Raw genomic sequence first — 17,999 nt, 5'->3', positions numbered from 1 at the left:
AGCCTCCCCGCCGTCGTTTCCGTCCGCCCCAGCCCACCCTCCGCAACATTGCCCGACTGGGGCGGGGTGGGAGCGGCGGGGGGCGGGGGGGACCCTCGGGTTTGCTGGCAGAGGCGGGGGAGCCTCGCGTCTTGGGAATGCGCCTGGCCGCGGCCGGAGCCAGGGCCCCCCGGGTCATGCTCCCGGCTCCGGAGCATCCCCGAAAGGTGCCGCCTCCCCCAAGCGCCCGAGGCCCTCCGCGTCGCCCCGCACCCCGCTTCTTCCCAACCCTGACAGTTCCTGCCATCAGTACATCCACCCGCAGATTTAAAAAAAAAAAAAAAAGGAAAAAAAAAAGTGTGTGTTGGGGTGTGTGTGTTGGGGCGGGGGGGGGGGAACCACCGAGCGCATCGCCTCCCCGCCCGCCCCCCGCCGCCGCCGCCCGGCGCAGGCCCCCTCCGTCGGCGTTGCCCGCGCGGGGAGCGCACGCAGCGGCCAGGGGCGCGCGGGCGGGGGGTGGGGGGGCGGCTCCGGCAGGGGGCGAGGCGCTGCCCCGATCGCTCGCGCCGCGGCTCGCTGCAAACTTTATCAGCGCGTCTCGCTCACTCGCCGGAGACGCGAGCTGGGGGTGGGGGTGCGGGGGGGGGGCGGGGGCGCGGCGCCGGCGGCCGTGACGAGGCGCTCCCGGCGCTGAGCGCTTCTGCTCGGGGCACGCATGGCGCCCGCACCGGCCGTCTGACCTGATGCGGACGCCAGGGGGTTACTATGAACGCCCCCGTCGCTGGGATCTGGCTCTGGCTCCCTCTGCTCTGGACCTGGCTCACCCCGGAGGAGGTCAGCTCTTCATGGTGGTAAGTCCCCGCGCGCACGCACGCACGCACGCACGCGGTAGCGGGGGTCGCTGGGCAGCCAGTGTGTGGGGGGGTGGGGGTCCAGGACCGCACTGGCCGGGAGACCCCGCTACCCCGCGGCCGCCGCGCCTCCCGCCTACCGCGCCAGCCCGAACCCCCCAGCCTCTCCTCGGAAGCCAGCCACAGCTTTGACAACTCGGGGAGTAGGGGTGGGGGGTGCGGGGGGAAGGAAAGGCCACATTCCCCCTCAAATGAGAACGGGGATGTTGGGTCTATTTGGAACCAGCCGGGCGACTGCAAAAAATCAGCTTATTTCATATCCCGTTGACCCTCACAGAGAGATGCACTGCATGGGTATGTGTGTGAGAGAGTGTGTGTGTGTGTGTGTGTGTGTGTGTGTGTGTGTGTGTTGCAAAGGACAGATCTTACCACCATCCCCCACATCCACCCCAAACTGCTTTAAGATAAGCCTAAGGGGGCCAATTCAGGCAGCCCTGCGTTGTAGTACCCAAAGCATGCCATTCTGCGTTATTTCCCGTCCTTCCACATTCCTAATGCTTCACCTCAGTGGGGCTGAAGAGCTGTTGTTGCCTCCAGGTAGAGACCACCGCCTTAATGCAAAGTTTCCAGGCGTTTGGGGGCTCTAAGATGTTATCCTGTTCAAAACCCAGTCACCCGCAAAACTAACTTTCATGCTGTCCTTTGTATGTTGGGGTGGCCATTCATTTATTCAATGTACTGCACGCCAGTTGAAAAGGAACAGGTTTTAGCTTCCTTGCATGCTCCAAAGAGAGATTCTCTTCCCCACCCAGGAGTCCTTCTCCATCCCCTAACCTTCTGATCTGGAAGAGGAGTGGAGATGCATGCGCTGTGATGTTCTGTTTGCGGGATAATTCTGCATCTACAAGTTTCCAAAGAAAGATGTTCAAGTATTGATTTCAGAAAGACCTGTTACTATGTTGGAGAATTGTCTCTCTGTGTGTGTGAGTGTGTGTGTGTGTGTGTGTGTGTGTGTTTCCTTAAAAATCTGGTGAGAGGAAGGAGTACAACTTAGATGAAAGGTTTGAGCAGGGAACTTTAGGAAGACACTGCTGCTCTTCAAAGGAGCAAGGCAGAGTGCTGATAGGAAGAAGCAATCTGGTACCTTCCACCAAGCCACTCTGAACAGGAAGGAGTTTACCCTTGACTGCTGACACAGAATCGAAGATTGATTTATCTGAGTGACCGTTTTTCAATAAAGTGACTATATCTGTTTCCAGGGGTGTGTAAACATTATTTATTACTCAGGCTTTTTGTCACATTGTCTCTCAGCTGTCACGTAAGTATATTTTTTGGAAGTCACAGCTGTAACAATTTTATGATCATATAAAATAATGAAAAATACAAGAAAAAGACATTCTCCTTGTTTGATCGCTTCAAAAGACACCTATGGCAGCTTGGGTTATATAAAAGGTACCTTTCTAAACATTTCACAACTAATAGAGAACATCTGGGTAGAGATGATGATGTAATTTTTTTTGTTAAAGTTTCTTTTCAAAAGTACTTTATGGTGCTATAACACAGTTTGATTTTTCCAAACATTTAGTGTCCTTAATAACAATAGAACTTTTTTCCCAGAGATTTTCTATAAAAGCCAAAGAAGAGCTGGAGAATAGAAGGACTTAAAGGATTTTTTTTAATAGGAGGAAAAGGGCATGTCTGTGAGGAGTGTAACATCAGCTACCAACAGGTGCTGATTGGATGGATATGGACAGTGTCTTAAGACACCTCAGTGTTAGGGCAAATGAATGGAAGTTCTAAAGGTCAACTTCCCTTAAGCATTCTTTCTCCCATGCGTGGATGCCCCCACCATTTTGCTCCTGATTGCAGATGCTGCCTGTACCCCCCTTTCCAGAGCATCATCTGGTGGTCTTGGCTTCGTGTCTAAGGGACACCACTATGTGTGTTTGGGAGCTGAGCCGTTGGGGGGGAGGCTTCTCCCTGACACTGTCCTTGCCTTGCCACCTCACTAAACTGATACACAATGCCCTGGAGGAGAGGGAACTTGGAACGCTTCCCTCTGGGAGAAGGGCCTTCCTGTTCTTGGGGTTCTTACCTCTGTGTCTGTCCTTCCCAGGTACATGAGAGCTACAGGTGGCTCATCCAGGGTGATGTGTGACAATGTGCCAGGCCTGGTGAGCCGACAGAGGCAGCTGTGCCACCGACACCCAGATGTGATGCGTGCCATTGGCCTGGGCGTGGCCGAGTGGACAGCTGAGTGTCAACACCAGTTCCGCCAGCATCGCTGGAACTGCAACACCTTGGACCGGGATCACAGCCTCTTTGGCAGGGTCCTGCTCCGAAGTAAGTCTGCTCCCCTCCCACACCCCCTTTCTCCCCTCACTGACTCCTCAGAGCCTCTGTTCAGCTCCTCCTGCATTGCAGCCATGGGGAGCGAGATCTGTTAGTTGGCTTAGTCCTTTGTTTTACACCGGTGACATCAAGGACCTGGCTGAAAGTTTTGCAGGAGACCGGTCACAGATGAGGATGTAGTGCAGAGACTAGTGCGTTTGAACTCTGTGCTCTGTTCCACCCACCCGGCGACCTAGTGACAATCATGATTTCTTTCTCTCAGGTGCATTTTTTGAGCTCCAGGAGAAAAAGTAGCAGCAGCCACTGGGTTTTGTACTTTTCTTACTGAGACTTGAACCTTGCAGAGTGATTCAAGCAAAAGATTAGGATGAAACACCCACATTTCAGTGTGTTGTATTTTTTTAATTTAATTTTCTTTTTAATTTTTTTTTAGTGCAGTAAAATAGTTCTGAGGGAGGATACTGATTCTAAGGAGAATATGAATTATTTAGGGAGAGAAAGAAAGCACCCCATAAAGTAGAGAAAATTGCATTTCCCAAGTTGTGAGATGAGTGACGCACAAATGGGGTGCACCCACAAAGTAATAGGGCAAACCCAATTACTTTAGAGGGGTGTGGGTAGAGGGGTGTGGGTGACTAGGACATGGGGTTCCTCTGAAAGGAAGGAAAAGTCACACATCGCCAGCTGGTGATTCCAAAACAATATGTACAAGGACACCAAAATGTTTATTGGCTATTGGTACTCATTGTTATTAATGAATGGGAGTGGGGCGTAGGGGTGTGATGAGGACCAAATTCACTGTTGTCAGGATTTCCTTTTGGCTCTGTACTCAGGGATCACTCCTGGAAGGGCTTGGGGAACCATATGTGGTGCATGGGTTGGGACGAGTTCACAACATGCAAGGCAAGTGCCTTAATCTCTGGCCAATCTCATTGGTCCTGAGTCATTTTTATTAAGCATCATTTAAGAGTTAAGAAACTGACAGAAGTCTGGGCTGGAGCCATAGCACAGCGGGTAGGGCGTTTGCCTTGCACTTGGCCAACCCGGGTTTGATCCCCAGCATCCCATATGGTCCCCTGAGCACCACCAGGAGTAACTCCTGACTGCAGAGCCAGGAGTAACCCCAGTGCATCACTGGGTGAGAACCAAAAAGCAAAAAAAAAAAAAAAAAAGAAAAAAGAAAAGAAACTGACAGAAATCTTTGCTCAGCACCTTTGACCTTTCACTTAGCTCTGAAACCTTAGGGCTTTCTGTCTACAGTCCTCCCTCGAGACAGGGCCTACTCTGACTTACTTCACTTGAGATCTTGTGTGTTGCATCACTATTCTTTCATTGTGTGGATTGAATGATACATAGAAGAAGTTCACGTAAGTGGTACTGTTTCCCCGTACCTTCTGGTCAGGATTTCTATAGAAGGTAGTATAGAAAACCATGAATATGTTTTTTTTTTAATTCTTTTTTTTTTCTTTTTGGGTCACACCTAGCAGTGCTCAGGGTTACTCCTGGCTCTGCACTCAGAAATTACTTCTTGCCATGCTCAGGGGACCATATGGATGCTGGGGATCAAACCTGGGTGGGCCACATGCAAGGCAGACACCCTACCCGTTGTGCTATCACTCCAGCCCCCATTTTTTCACTTCTTAAAAGGAGCCGTAAACATCCAATTATATAACAAGTCTCTTATAAAACTCAAATAAAAACAACAGCTAAGGTGATTGCCATGTATGTGACCAAACCAGGTTCAATCCCCAACATACGATCTGATCCTCTGAACTGACCAGGAGTGATTCCTGAGTGCAGAGTCAGGAGTGACCCCTGAGCACCATCGGGTGTGGTTCAAAAACAAAAGAAGGTTTGAATATGGGAAATAGCTCACTGTTTGTATAGAAGAATTGTAGCACTGTAGCACTGTTGTTCATCGATTTGCTTGAGCGGGCACCAGTAACGTCTCCATTGTGAGACTTGTTTCTGTTTTTGGCAGATCGAATATGCCACAGTAGCTTGCCAGGCTCAGCCATGCAGGCAGGATACTCTCAGTAGCTTGCCAGGCTCTCCAACAAGGATGGAGAAATTTAACCCAGGTTGGCCTCGTGCAAGGCAAACGCCCTACCCACTGTGCTATCGCTCCAGCCCATTATTTAATTTTAATAGAAGAATTAAAACTCAGATCTTATTTTTAAAGCAGTGGCCATCCTTAGCCTGCCATTTTAAGCATAATTAACCTGGCATTACCTCTAAGAAGTAGCATGGCCTATTAGCTACTAGGAGATATGACTGAAAATAGCAGTATGTGTGCAAACCCCAGAAACAGGAAACTTTACTCTTGTTTTTGCAACCCCCCTCACACCCCTGTTCCTAAGAAAATCATCCAGAGTGTGCACTTGGTAATGTTTAACAGAGGGTGTTTCTATCATGTAATCATCACAACCCTAGGGTTTTATGAGGCCAAATGCATAACTGAATGTCTCTAAAATCCCCCAAGGGCGTAGTACTCTTACTCTTAGTGTATCCCTAAAGTTAATTTACTGCAATATTCTGCAATTTTATTCTCTAGTTTAAGGACCATATTCTTCTGTATTTCTTTTGGAGTTTCAATATTACATTGCACATTTGGGGAAGGTAATACTAAATTTTATGCTACACCTAGATGTTCAGACTTTACCTAGATTATTAGTTTGTCAACGAATCAATTAAAGTGCTGGATCTTGCCAAAAGACGTAGCAAATATCCAAGCACAATAATTTTTTAAATCTACTATGCACAGGTTCTAGGTGTTTGAGTTGCACCAGATTTTGTCTTTTCAAAGTGCTCACCAAAATTTCCCAATGATCAGTGACTAAACGTAATTATCTAGCTGAAGGATAATTAGAGTTGATCCTTCTGCATGTGTCTGTATGAAAATCCACTAAGATGTCCTTAAGTTGAAAATACCCTGGAGATCACAAATTAGAAGCAGCAGTGTGGACCACTGATTCTAAAGAAGTGTATCTGTCCAAACCAGGAATCCATTCATAAAACGCTTTAGCTTAATCTTGGCCGTGTTTGTTGGCTTATAACTGTGGAGTAGCTACTAAGTGAGAAGAGGCTACAGCTAGAGAAGACCGGACTACTTTGACTAATTCTGGTGCCTCAGATGAATAAGAAATTCTAATAAGAGATTAGATACAAGAGTAAGTAGGATAAAAAAAAAACATGAGATTCTTGAACTTATTTTGAAGTTTTAGAAAATGAGGCTGAATTTTTATCTACAGTACTCAAACCTTAAAACAGTCACACAACACAAATTCTTCACAGAAATACTGATTTGTTCCTGGACTTTCATGTAAACCCCTGTTACTATCAGGGTTGATTTTTGTATTGGTTCTGGGAAAACTAATTTTGGCTTAGAATAGCTTATACTGGAAATAACTGTGAAATTCCAATGAAGTTGTTCAAAGACTCATAATTAATTGCTTTGAGGGAAATTTACATCTAGAGTTGTGAAAAAATATCTCCTTTGAAAATCTAAATTCATCTGCATGATGAATTTACCTAGTTATCTAATAGGACAAAGGACAAAACCCTTTATGGTGAGAACAGCTACTAATAGATAACAGAGAAATGGAGGATCTTTGCCCCCTTACTTTCACAAACTAGAGAAAGCCAGAATAAGTTTTAGAAACATTCATTATTTACTCATTCAGTAGACTATGCCCAGTTAGAGACAGGGAAATGCAAATCTACATCCAGAATTTTAGAAGAACCTTAAAAATCAAAAAGTTTATTAGGTTTAACCCTTCCATATGTTAAGAAATAAGAGAGCAAGAGACTTTGAGCACTGAACAACCCAAGCTTTCTAGAAGCCTTACTTCTAGCTTTACCCACCCACATTACAATCACTTTCCTCTAACAAAATTTTAATGGATATTTCTTGACTTATCTCAATCCCCAAATTAGAAGCTTTCATAGCAACATATCAGGACAATCATCGCTGTTTCAATGAGAATTGTGTTTCATTAGGTGATGACTTTAAAAGAATTAAGATTTTCTAAGAAGAGTCCCAAGATCAAAATTTGTTTTGTTATGAAACCAACTCTTAAAATGTGCTACTATTTCACACATAGCATTTTAGTGATTCATCTAAGTCATTTAACTGAAAACATCTTAAGGCCATATCTGCATGATACCAAAACATCTGGACGTAAAAGAATCAGTTAATGAGATAAGTTTTCTACTTACATAAATATCTAGCTGTGTATTAATGTGATTTAATATGTAATAAATCCTTACAAAGGTCATATTTTTGATTTGTATATAACATCTGAAATATTGATGAACAACTCTAGATGTAAATTTCCCTCAAAACAATTAATTATGAGTCTTTGAACAACTTCATTGGAATTTCACAGTTATTTCCAGTATAAGCTATTCTAAGCCAAAATTAGTTTTGGATGACAGTGCTACAGTACAGTGCTATTTTTTTTCAACTAACAAGTCAATATAATTGTTTACAGGTTATTCCAGGATGGATTTTTTGACTAGACAGTGTTTTCCTCTACTGCTTCCAGAGCATTTTCTGGTCACTGATATCCTTTCATTCACAGTTTCAGGCCTTCCCCTTAAAAGATCACCTCATAAAATTTCTTTTTCTTTTTAGTAAAAATTAACCTCATGATGCAAACATTGAATATTCGGGACTTTTCCCTCTATGCTCTATCTCTCTAATCATGACACTTTCCTTCAAATCCACAGCCAAGCTTGAGTGAATCAGTGGGATGACTTTGGACAAGGTCTAAGTCCCTGAATTTCCTAGACTCTAAAACAGGTATCATAAAAGTTCATTTACCTGAAAGCAGCTACTGAAGATTAGTCCACATTAGCATCTATTAGCCACTTTCTTTTATAAAACACTTGTACTGAGAAAGTTTGTGATCTGGAACTCTTTAAAAACAGTTCCCATGACCATCACATCTCTCTCTGGAGAATGCTACATGTTACCTGCTACCTGTGGCAAATATTCATATAATTGATTTCATCTCCTTAAAAAGTATGATTGATTCCTTTTTTGATGGTAGAGGTTCAGGGGAAGATATTTTTGAAGGCTGAGGTAAGTGCCATTTAATATGGTGTAGATATGTTTCCCTGATTTTTTTTAATAATGAGGCCAGCAAAGCAAATATTGTAAGCTATGTATAATAAATTTTTGCACTGAATGACAAACGGAAACAAGCAGAGCTCTGATGCGAAAAGGTGGTTTATTCTCCCAGCTGCGTGGTTCAAAAAGTCACACTTGTCTTGACATATTGATTGGCCAAATGACTCTCTACTTTCTGCTTTGCATTGGCATCAGGCTGTTCAGCTTCTATTTTGATTGTTAATATGTTTGCTGCAGCAACCATTAATAATAAGGCATGCTAATAACAATGAAATATGGCTCTGCTTGAAAAATGAGGTGCGCATGTACCCTAAAGAGCCTTATATCTGTCACTATACCACAACACCGTGTTATGAGTTACTACAGATTATTAAAATAATTTAATGTAGTTATTGCACTGAAATATGTGCCTTTCAGCCTATAAGTGAAAGTTGCCTGGGCACTAATAAAGAACAATTCTAATAAAGCGCCCCCCACCCCAAGGGTCTTGCCCAAGTCTAATTACAGGCGGTAAATTTGTTTCTTTCCAGAAAAACCAAAGAAAAAATTTTCACTGTCTTTTTACCCAATATCAGTGATTAGTGCAGGTGTTCCAGAAAAACGTAAATTCACCTTAATAGTTAGACATATTGTATAATTTGAGGTTATTGCATTTTGCCTTCAACAATATCTCAATTACTTGTGAAAGTTGATGCCAAGCCAACACTTTTCCAGTGTTAATGCGCAGGCTGGTTCCTTCCTGAATTCTCTTCCCATCTCACTCCCTAGATCTCTGTGAAGTCAGTATATCATTCTCAGCCATGTAAAGGTATATCAGTGTCCATACTAATGCCTGGAGGCTGGGATGCCTTTTTTCACTCAAAAAATAAGTTGAATATCAAAATATCATATGGAATGATACGATGGCGGAATCCAGACTTTATGTCACAGATGAGGAAGCTAAGGTGGAGAAGTATTACACTTGTCTCTACTCAGGAGTATATGATTCTAGGTCAAAGCAAGTAAGCGTGTGTGTGTGTGTGTGTGTGTGTGTGTGTGTGTGTGTGTGTGTGTGTGTGAGACAATCATGAATCCAGGACCTGGACAAAATTATTATTTAAGGATAATGGTCATTGTCTAAACTGATATAGGTTGTAGGAGAAGGGGCTGAGTTATATTAAAGAAAATGCTTTGGCTGTAGTAAAGTGCCTTTCAAAAATACCAGTTCCAGGCTGGAAATGGGGCTCAGCGATAGAGCACTTGCCTTGCATGTGTGAGTTCCTGGGTTGGATTCCTGACATGGTCCTGTAAGCACCACTAGGTGAAGCCCCAAACAAACAAAGATTCCCAGTTCCTCTTCATCGAGTGGCAATGCATGTCCCAGGCAGAGCAAGTATTAAATAGCCAGCGCGGGAAAGTTACTCGGCACTAGAAATTTCAGACCACTTTTAAGAAAAGCATTTTTGTTTCAGGTAGTCGGGAATCTGCCTTTGTTTACGCCATCTCCTCAGCTGGAGTTGTATTTGCCATCACCAGGGCCTGTAGCCAAGGAGAATTAAAATCCTGTTCCTGTGATCCGAAGAAGAAGGGAACAGCCAAGGACAGCAAAGGCACTTTCGACTGGGGTGGCTGCAGTGATAACATTGACTATGGGATCAAGTTTGCCCGAGCATTTGTGGATGCCAAGGAAAGGAAAGGAAAGGATGCCAGGGCCCTGATGAATCTCCACAACAACAGAGCCGGCAGGAAGGTATGGACTACAATGGGGTCGTTTTCTAGACTCTTGGCCTGATGAGTCACTTAAGCCAAGCTTATCTAACACTTTGCTAGAGTTTATCACAACTTCCCACTGTCTCCTAACCCAGAGCTGTTTGTTCTAAGGAATGCCACCCACTGGGTGGAAATTTCTCCAACTCTGCTCCACCTTCCTTCCCACAGCTGAGTGAAGTCATCCACCCATTGCTTTTGGCATTGTGCACGGTCAAGGGTTGCATGGTCCCTCTGGACTCCATCACGGAGACCAAAGTAGAATCTGTAGGTTTGGTTAGTGCCCCATCCATCCTACCTAGTAGTGGTGCCTAGATGCTTGTCTCTAAGGGTATCAGGACTAAAAGACTCACCTTTAAGACTTATCATGAAAGCAACAAGGCATGGTTTCTTGGCTAGTTCTAGACTCAGGAAAACCCATTAGAAATAGACCCAGTTCTCATAAAGACTCACTTTTTGTTTTCTGGTACTGGATGTGTTCAGTGGATCAAGGGAAAGCAGTGCCACAAAGGGTACTCTGGCCCCTTATTCTCTCGTTATGACAGGCCTCTTGATCGATGAGCATCTGGCCCTTATGAATGCTCGATCCACTTCTTAGTAGATGAGGAAACAGGCCCTTAAGGGCTCAAGGTCAGAGGAAGATTTGGTAGTAGAAAGGTCAGGACTAGCACCCAGGTTTCAACTTCCAGCTCAGAAGGTCTGTGGCCCAGAAATAAGCCATTTCAACGTCCATGATCAGATGATCCCTGAATCATGTCTTTGCATGGTAGCGTGACCAGAATAACTCAAGACTTTAAATGCTTCACAGTGTCCTTTCTAGGAAAAGCATAAATAGATGGAGCTGATTAATATTGTCAAAACCATTTTAGAATGATCTAATTGCAAATGAGAATAGATAACCATAATTGGGCTTTTATCAAGATAAAAATATACTTGATATTAGTAAATATATAAAAGATCAGCATAAAATTTAAAGGTCCCCTGTGGGGGGGAAAAATAGAGGGCTTTAATAAGAAAAAAAATAGAAAAGAATGCAGAACTGTTTGGATGAATATCTTTTTACTAGGCTCATGAAGAGACCAGATCTTATTTAAATGAAGTTGGAAGAACTCTTGCTTAGCACACAGAAAAAGATGAGTGTGACCTGAACTGTTTACAAATAGTAACTTTCTTGAACTTTAAAAATCAACATTCCTTATTTGCATGAATTTATGAACTTATAATGACTACTGCCAAGAATATAGACTGTGATTGTGCAACCCAGCAGCTATTGGTAATTACTGTTTGTGCAATGGTTTAAAAAAAAATTACATTGACCTTTGTTTTGACATTGATACCACATGTATAAGTTATAAAGTGTGGTGTCTTTGATAGGAGTCCGCTGCTTAATTATTCAGGCAGGATCTATAGTTAGCTCTCTCAGACTGTAAAGGAAAAGGCATAATGTTATACACTGTATCCAAAAGAATGTGCTTATCAAAATAAATGTTAATTTTTCTTAATAGCTTATTATTAGGTACTGCATGTTTTAACTCCACAAGACAATAGATCTTAGCTATTAAATCGTAGGACTTGAATAAACATGACTTTTAATGTAAATCACATGATTCCTCACTGTGTAGAGGTGAACAGCTGTCAGGCCTCAGATATTCCCCTGCCTACTCTGCAAAACTTAGGAGGCTACTTTTGATTGGAATAAAAGCGCACACGCTGAGTTTTTAAAATGTGGCTTTAATTAATGGTGGGTGGGCAGAGTTTTTCAAGGAGATGCATGATGTCACTGAATATGAACTTTAATGAGAGTAAATGTATTGAGATAAACATGCGTCTTTAATTCTCTTCTTGCAGTCATTAGACCCCAGTCTCTACTCCCCCTTCCTAGCAGCCGAAGGCCTGTGGAGTCAAAATGAGAACAGGCTGGGCTTGTGTTTGAAGGGAGGCCTCCCGAGCTCAGCTCCAGCCAGCCTGATTCTCAAAATCTACCACCTCCCCCAACTGACAAACAGCACCATTCCCTTTATTTTCTTCTTTGTACTTTTCAGTATTCTAAAAACTCTCCACTGTAGACATATTCTGCATTTTTTTAAAAAAAGATTGTTTTCGTCCGTCCGTGCTACAAGTGCTTGCTATTGTATCATTCACCGTGGGCCTTCATTCTATCCTAGTATTTGAACCATTGAATTCATCGGCTACAGCAGTTGGTTAGAGCACCCTCATGTGTCTTTGCACTGTAACATCATTTGGGATCCAGTGCTACTTTCAGTTACAGCTTCCGCAGAATTGGTAGTGTTTCTTACCTTCGTATTTACCTGAAACTCATCCTGGATTGGCTTGATTTTCCTTTTCCAGTTAGGACCATTTGTAAGTCCTAGAATAATAATTGTACTTTCTTCAAAGCAACATTTTCTCATGATGGATATCCCAGGACTTCTCAAAGCAGTTCTAGGCCTAAAGAAGTAATACTATGAAAATTTCTAAACTATATTAAAAAAATGGGTTCTTGATTGATGTCCTCCATTTGTTCCCTTTCATGAGCTTAAAAATGACTTTTAAATTGTCCATTCTTTCCTTTTATATGAAATCACTACACCTTTGACATTTAAAAAAGAGGAGAGAGAATCTATCAAAATAATAATCTCATTCAATATTTCTCTCCAATCACTGGAAATTTCTATAATAAAAATAAGATGTTCACAAAAGTCCTTTTCCTAAACATGTTCAAACCTAAGTGGAAATAGAAGGTGGGATTTTGAATCAGGGTCTCATGTGTTTTAATCTGTTTTAATCTTGCATATATATGTATATATATACATATATATGTATATATATACATATACACAGAACCTGATATGTAATATGTGCTCAATAAAAATTGGTCCCTTTTCCTTACATGAAGGAAGGTTATTTATAATTTAAGCAGTAGAGCTGGACACAAATCTAGGTTTTTGAAGTGTTACTTTGAATTTATTTTAATTATTCACTCCCTCTATAGACTTAACCTTCATTGCAGTTTAGTGTACTAATGAAAACAGGTATATAGTATTTTCTAATATAAAATATTATCAAATGCTTTGTAATTTGATCTTCCAAAAATTATTTTAGCAATGAAAACCAGTTGCCATTAACCTTCCATTTCAGATGAGAATTTGGCCTTAGAGGAATAAAGTAGCTAACCCTGGTCACAGAATCACATAGAGTGGAACTTGAAGTTCAAACATAGCTGTGTTCAACCTATGTCCTTATCTACCTTTATATGTCTCTTGAAAACTGAGAATAACAAGCAGTCACTGTCACTGTCATCCCGTTGTTCATCAATTTGCTCAAGCAGACACCAGTAATGTCTCCATTGTGAGACTTGTTACTGTTTTTGGCATATCAAATATACCATGGGTAGCTTTCCAGGCTCTGCCATGTGGGTGAGATACTCTCGTTAGTTTGCCAGACTCTCCGAGAGAGGTGGAGGAATCGAACTCAGGTCATCTGAGTGCAAGGTAAATGCCCTACCCGCTGGGATATTGCTCCAGCCCTAACAAACAAGCAGTGTGTCTTCATTTTAAAAAGAAGTAATAGTGACTACTCTTAGAAATTAGGAATTTTCTGACAGTTTTTTTTTTACTTTAGTGTCTGTATTTTAGAAGTTTTCCAAAATGAGTGTGTTTTTCTATCTTTAACAGGATAAAAATGGCTTTAAATACCAAAACATAATTGTTCACCATTATTAGTATGCCTGTCATAACACAGCCTTATTTATAGATTTACATAATTTCAGTAAATGAATGGCATTGAAATGTTAAGAGCATCATTCCTTTGTATTGTTGGACAAAAATAGGTTCAGTTGATAATTAAGGAATTGCTTTGAGAAAGCCACTCTTTGACTACTAAGTCAGCTAGCTGCAGGGTAGAAGGACAAGAATTCCCAGACAGAGCATGAGGAATAGAATTCAAATCAGGGAAACAGTGAAATCAAATTTCAAGGCAGAATCTATGTGAGGTGATTTCGCGAGTCCAGTTAGCTGAGGAGAGAAAGGCTGTATCTAAAAAGAACCAGGAGTGAGGCAAGGATGAAGATTGTCCTTGGTTATCAATAGGGAAACACTCTCCAGGACAAATGAGCTTCAAGACACAATTCTGGGACAGGAAGAACATCCTAAAGTTGTCGGATGATGAGGAACCTGGGGTAGAGTTTATGACTGAGTGTTTGTAGGAGCTGGGGCTGCAAGTGTGAAGAAGTCCTGGAAGAGCCTTGAATGCTGGGCTGGGCTGGTAGGATGTCACTGTGTAGCAATGATGTCACTGTGAAGCAATGAGTAGTCTGAATCCGGAACGAAAAATTAAAAATGCAAGCTCAATCTTTTTCATTTTAAAATTATGTTTTATTATTTTGTTGTTGTTAAAACAACAGTTTACAGCACTGTTACTGTTTATTGGTCTTGATATAATCACTGTACCTCATCACCACCAGAGTGCCGTAAATACCTTTAATTCCAATTTGTTTGGGGGGATTGGAGGGGATCACACTCGGTGGTGCTAAGGGGCTGTTCTTGGCTCAGGAGTGATTCTTGACTGTGCTTTGGGAACCGTATTTGGTGCTCGGAATTCAAACCAGGGCTGCAGCTGCAGCAGTGCACGTAAGGCACTTACCTTCCTCTCTGTCACTATCTCTCTGAGTCCCAATTATTATGCACTGTTAATTTATGGGGTCCATCTTGAAAGTACGGCTGATCCCATCGAAGGTCACATCCTCTTAATCTGTTTAAGTTACTATTTTTCAAACACGAAGAAAGGGGGCTGGAGTGATAGTACAAGCAAGCAGGGCACTCTTCTCTTGCCTGCAGTCGACCCAGATTCAACCACCAGCACCCATGGTCGTCTGGGCCTGCCAGGAGTGAGCCCTGAATGCAGAGCCGGGATTAAGTCTTGAGCACTGCTAGGTGTGACTCCAAAACCAAAAACGAACAAACAGGAAAACCTGTACTAGCAAAGTTGGGAAGCTTCTTCCCGAGTTTGTTTTAGGGAAGACCACACCTGCTATTGCTTGTGGGCTGCTTCAGGTACTGCTGAGGATCTGTACAATGCCCACAGCACACCAGGGCTTCTGCAAGCAAAATTATGTGCTCCAGCCCTTTGAGCCACTTCTCCAGTTGATAATTTTATTATTTTTAGCACTACATATGGGCATAAGAATTTATATTCCAGATGGTTATTAATTTAAAGTTAGCTTCTGGGGGTTGGAGAGATAGTGCAGCTGGTAAGGCATCTGAGTTTTATCCCTGGCACTACATATAGTACCCTGGGCACTGCTGGAACTGAATCAGGAGTAGGCCCTGAGCACCACTGAATGTGGCTCCCAATCATAAAGAACATTCTCTATATGCAAGTTAGCATAGGAACACAGTATTATATTTACAATTTGGACACAAGATGCTTATGGGCTACTTGACTCATCAGGAGTTCAAAGCTATCAACATCATCTTGGCCGAGGCTGTCTAGAGGCTGTGACTCTGAAAATAGCACTGAGCACAGGTTACCTAACTTGTATCACTATAGAGAAGAAAACCCACACACCAAAGCCCGAGATTCATGGTCCATTTTTGCCAAGGAATAAACTGAGGTCTGAGGTGGTGCCCAAAATATTGGGAAGTGGGAAGACAGACTGAAGCTACTAACTGAAATGACCCGTATTCAAACTGAGCAGCCTGCATTTTACATGGGGAAAATTCACCAGGTGAGGGCATTCAGAGCGTCAGACTCCATGCTCTTCTCCAACCAGCACTGCTCAAGGTCAAGGTGGAGACCATTCAGGCTATCCCTTATCCCAGTGCCCCTAGGTTAAGTGGATACTGTCTACAGGAAACCTCCAAATCCATCACTGTAGCACTGTAGCACTGTCATCCCGTTGTTCATCAGTTTGCTTCAGTGGGCACCAGTAACGTCTCCATTGTGAGACTTGTTACTATTTTTTGACATATCAAATACGCCACTGAGAGCTTGCCAGGCTCTGCGAAGCGAGCGAGATACTCTCAATAGTTTGCTGGGATCTCCAAGAGGGGTGCAGGAATAGAAGCAGGGCTGACTGCATGCAAGACAAACACTCTACCCGCTGTGCTATCCCTCCAGCCCCTCCAAATCAATATAAATGCAAAACCTAGTCCCAGCTTTGCAGACAATGAACTGTAAGGCCTAATAAAGACTTCCAGACTCTTACCATGCCACTCAAACAAAGGGTGAAAACAAAAGATAAAAGACAAAACTGTGTAGTGATGAAACGGAAATCACACTCTCAAAAAGGAATAGCAATAGAAAGAAATGGTATAAAACGGAACTGAACTACAGAACCTAATTGCTTTGTCCTGTTCATCTGAACCCTCCTATAAATAAGGTGGAGCATCTTTATGAGGCATAAGTTGCACTTAGAAGATCTTTATTTTCTGATTGGTCTCCTTAGTTCATAAAGTTATACTTTTGAAAAATTAGAAGTCTGCCAGGTTCACCTCTGTCTTACTGGACCCCAAAATAGTATGTGTTTGATACTGTAGATCTTTCTTTAGCATATAAATCTAAAACTAAGCAGAATTAAAGTCCCAAAGCAGGGAATAACTCAACAAAATTGTTACAGTGCCATGTAAAGTTCTATTATTCATAGAAAATTTTTGTCAGACTGCCCTCATTAGTCAATGAGAATTATTGTATATATGGTCGGTCAACAGTAAGGTTCTTGAATTCTACACCTTATATTTTCTAACTAAGCCCACCCGCAGTCACTGTTTTTAAAGAATGACAGTGTTCAAGAAATCACAGTGTCTTATGTAAGGTAATAAATGATTACATAAGCAAATAAGCTGCAAAACTTGCTAATAAATATTCCTTATTTTCCTAGTTACAGAGCACACATGTTTGAAAATTTATAAGTTGGTTGATTTCAGCAACTCTTATCTTAGAGATGTAGAACTATCAAAAGGATTTGTTAATAAATGTGTTTGGCTTTAATCCAGCATCTGAAAAATTGAGTATGTTTTTAATATATTTTCATCTCAGGAAAACTGATATAGGACCAGAAATGTTAGTTGTTTTTTGGCATACACCCAACTAAAATGTGAAAGACTAACACTTCTTCGGATGCTCAGGTTTGACTGAATAATTTAATTAAAGAATAGCATCTATAACTAAAATTAAATTCTAAATGCTATTTCTAAGATAAATTCAGTTGTTCCAATGGCATACATTTGACACAATATAAAATATAACTTTCTCTAATAGGAAACGAATCAGTATGACCCCATACAGGGATCAGAGACTTAGCAAAGTGCTGGTACCTACAAGAAAAAGTCTCATGTTTGTTCTGCAAAGATTTTGCAAAGACATCTTGAGTGTTTTTGAGCTTTTCCTTTAGAAAAACTGACTTTACAGAGACATTTTCCTTTAGAGAAGTTTTATAACTTTAACTTGTGAAATAATTCCTTGTACACTGCAATGTAAATTTGTAAGTGGAAACACTTTTGTAGAACTCACTGGACCAGAGAACATGAATTCCACACCTCCCTCACTCCCGGATGGCAATCCCAGTATGAGAAATACTCACAGAATAATTTCAGGCATAGACTCATAGTGTTCCCTGATTGGGCACATTGTCTGTGAGGTGACACACAGTTCTCAACTTGTAGGAATTTAAATGTCCACATCTGAAAATAGGGATGAAATAACACATACCTAATATATTTATGTGGATGAACAATTGATATAAAGTACTCTGCCTGGTTTAATCTCTAACCAGATTCCAATGTTAACTTCATTATTATACTCATGACAGTAAATAAATGTGAATTGTTCTAGTCTGCACAGTGCATGCATTTCTTCCGGTCATAGCCTTTAAAAATATTAAGAACTATCTCTGTGGTATAAAAATTCTAATATTTAGAAACCACTTAAATTCTAGTAGC

At 41.9% G+C, this 17,999-nt stretch overlaps 1 protein-coding gene across 2 annotated transcripts in view; it reads left to right on the top strand.

The window, feature by feature from the left end:
* The first annotated feature begins 413 nt into the window (after window positions 1–413).
* The window catches only part of WNT2 (Wnt family member 2), a 104,314-nt gene continuing 86,728 nt past the window's right edge, over window positions 414–17,999 (top strand). For both annotated transcript variants that reach the window (XM_055147588.1, XM_004602069.2), the window contains exons 1-3: window positions 414–830; window positions 2,947–3,173; window positions 9,768–10,045. In XM_055147588.1, coding sequence (XP_055003563.1) covers window positions 745–830; window positions 2,947–3,173; window positions 9,768–10,045 — 591 coding nt within the window. In that variant the 5' untranslated portion in view covers window positions 414–744. The remainder of the gene's footprint in view (window positions 831–2,946; window positions 3,174–9,767; window positions 10,046–17,999) is intronic.

This window comes from Sorex araneus, chromosome 1 (genome assembly GCF_027595985.1).
Source record: "Sorex araneus isolate mSorAra2 chromosome 1, mSorAra2.pri, whole genome shotgun sequence".
NCBI classification, from domain to species: Eukaryota; Metazoa; Chordata; class Mammalia; order Eulipotyphla; family Soricidae; genus Sorex; species Sorex araneus.
Note: the sequence above shows the minus strand (reverse complement) of the source record. Positions and strands in the feature narration are given on the sequence as shown.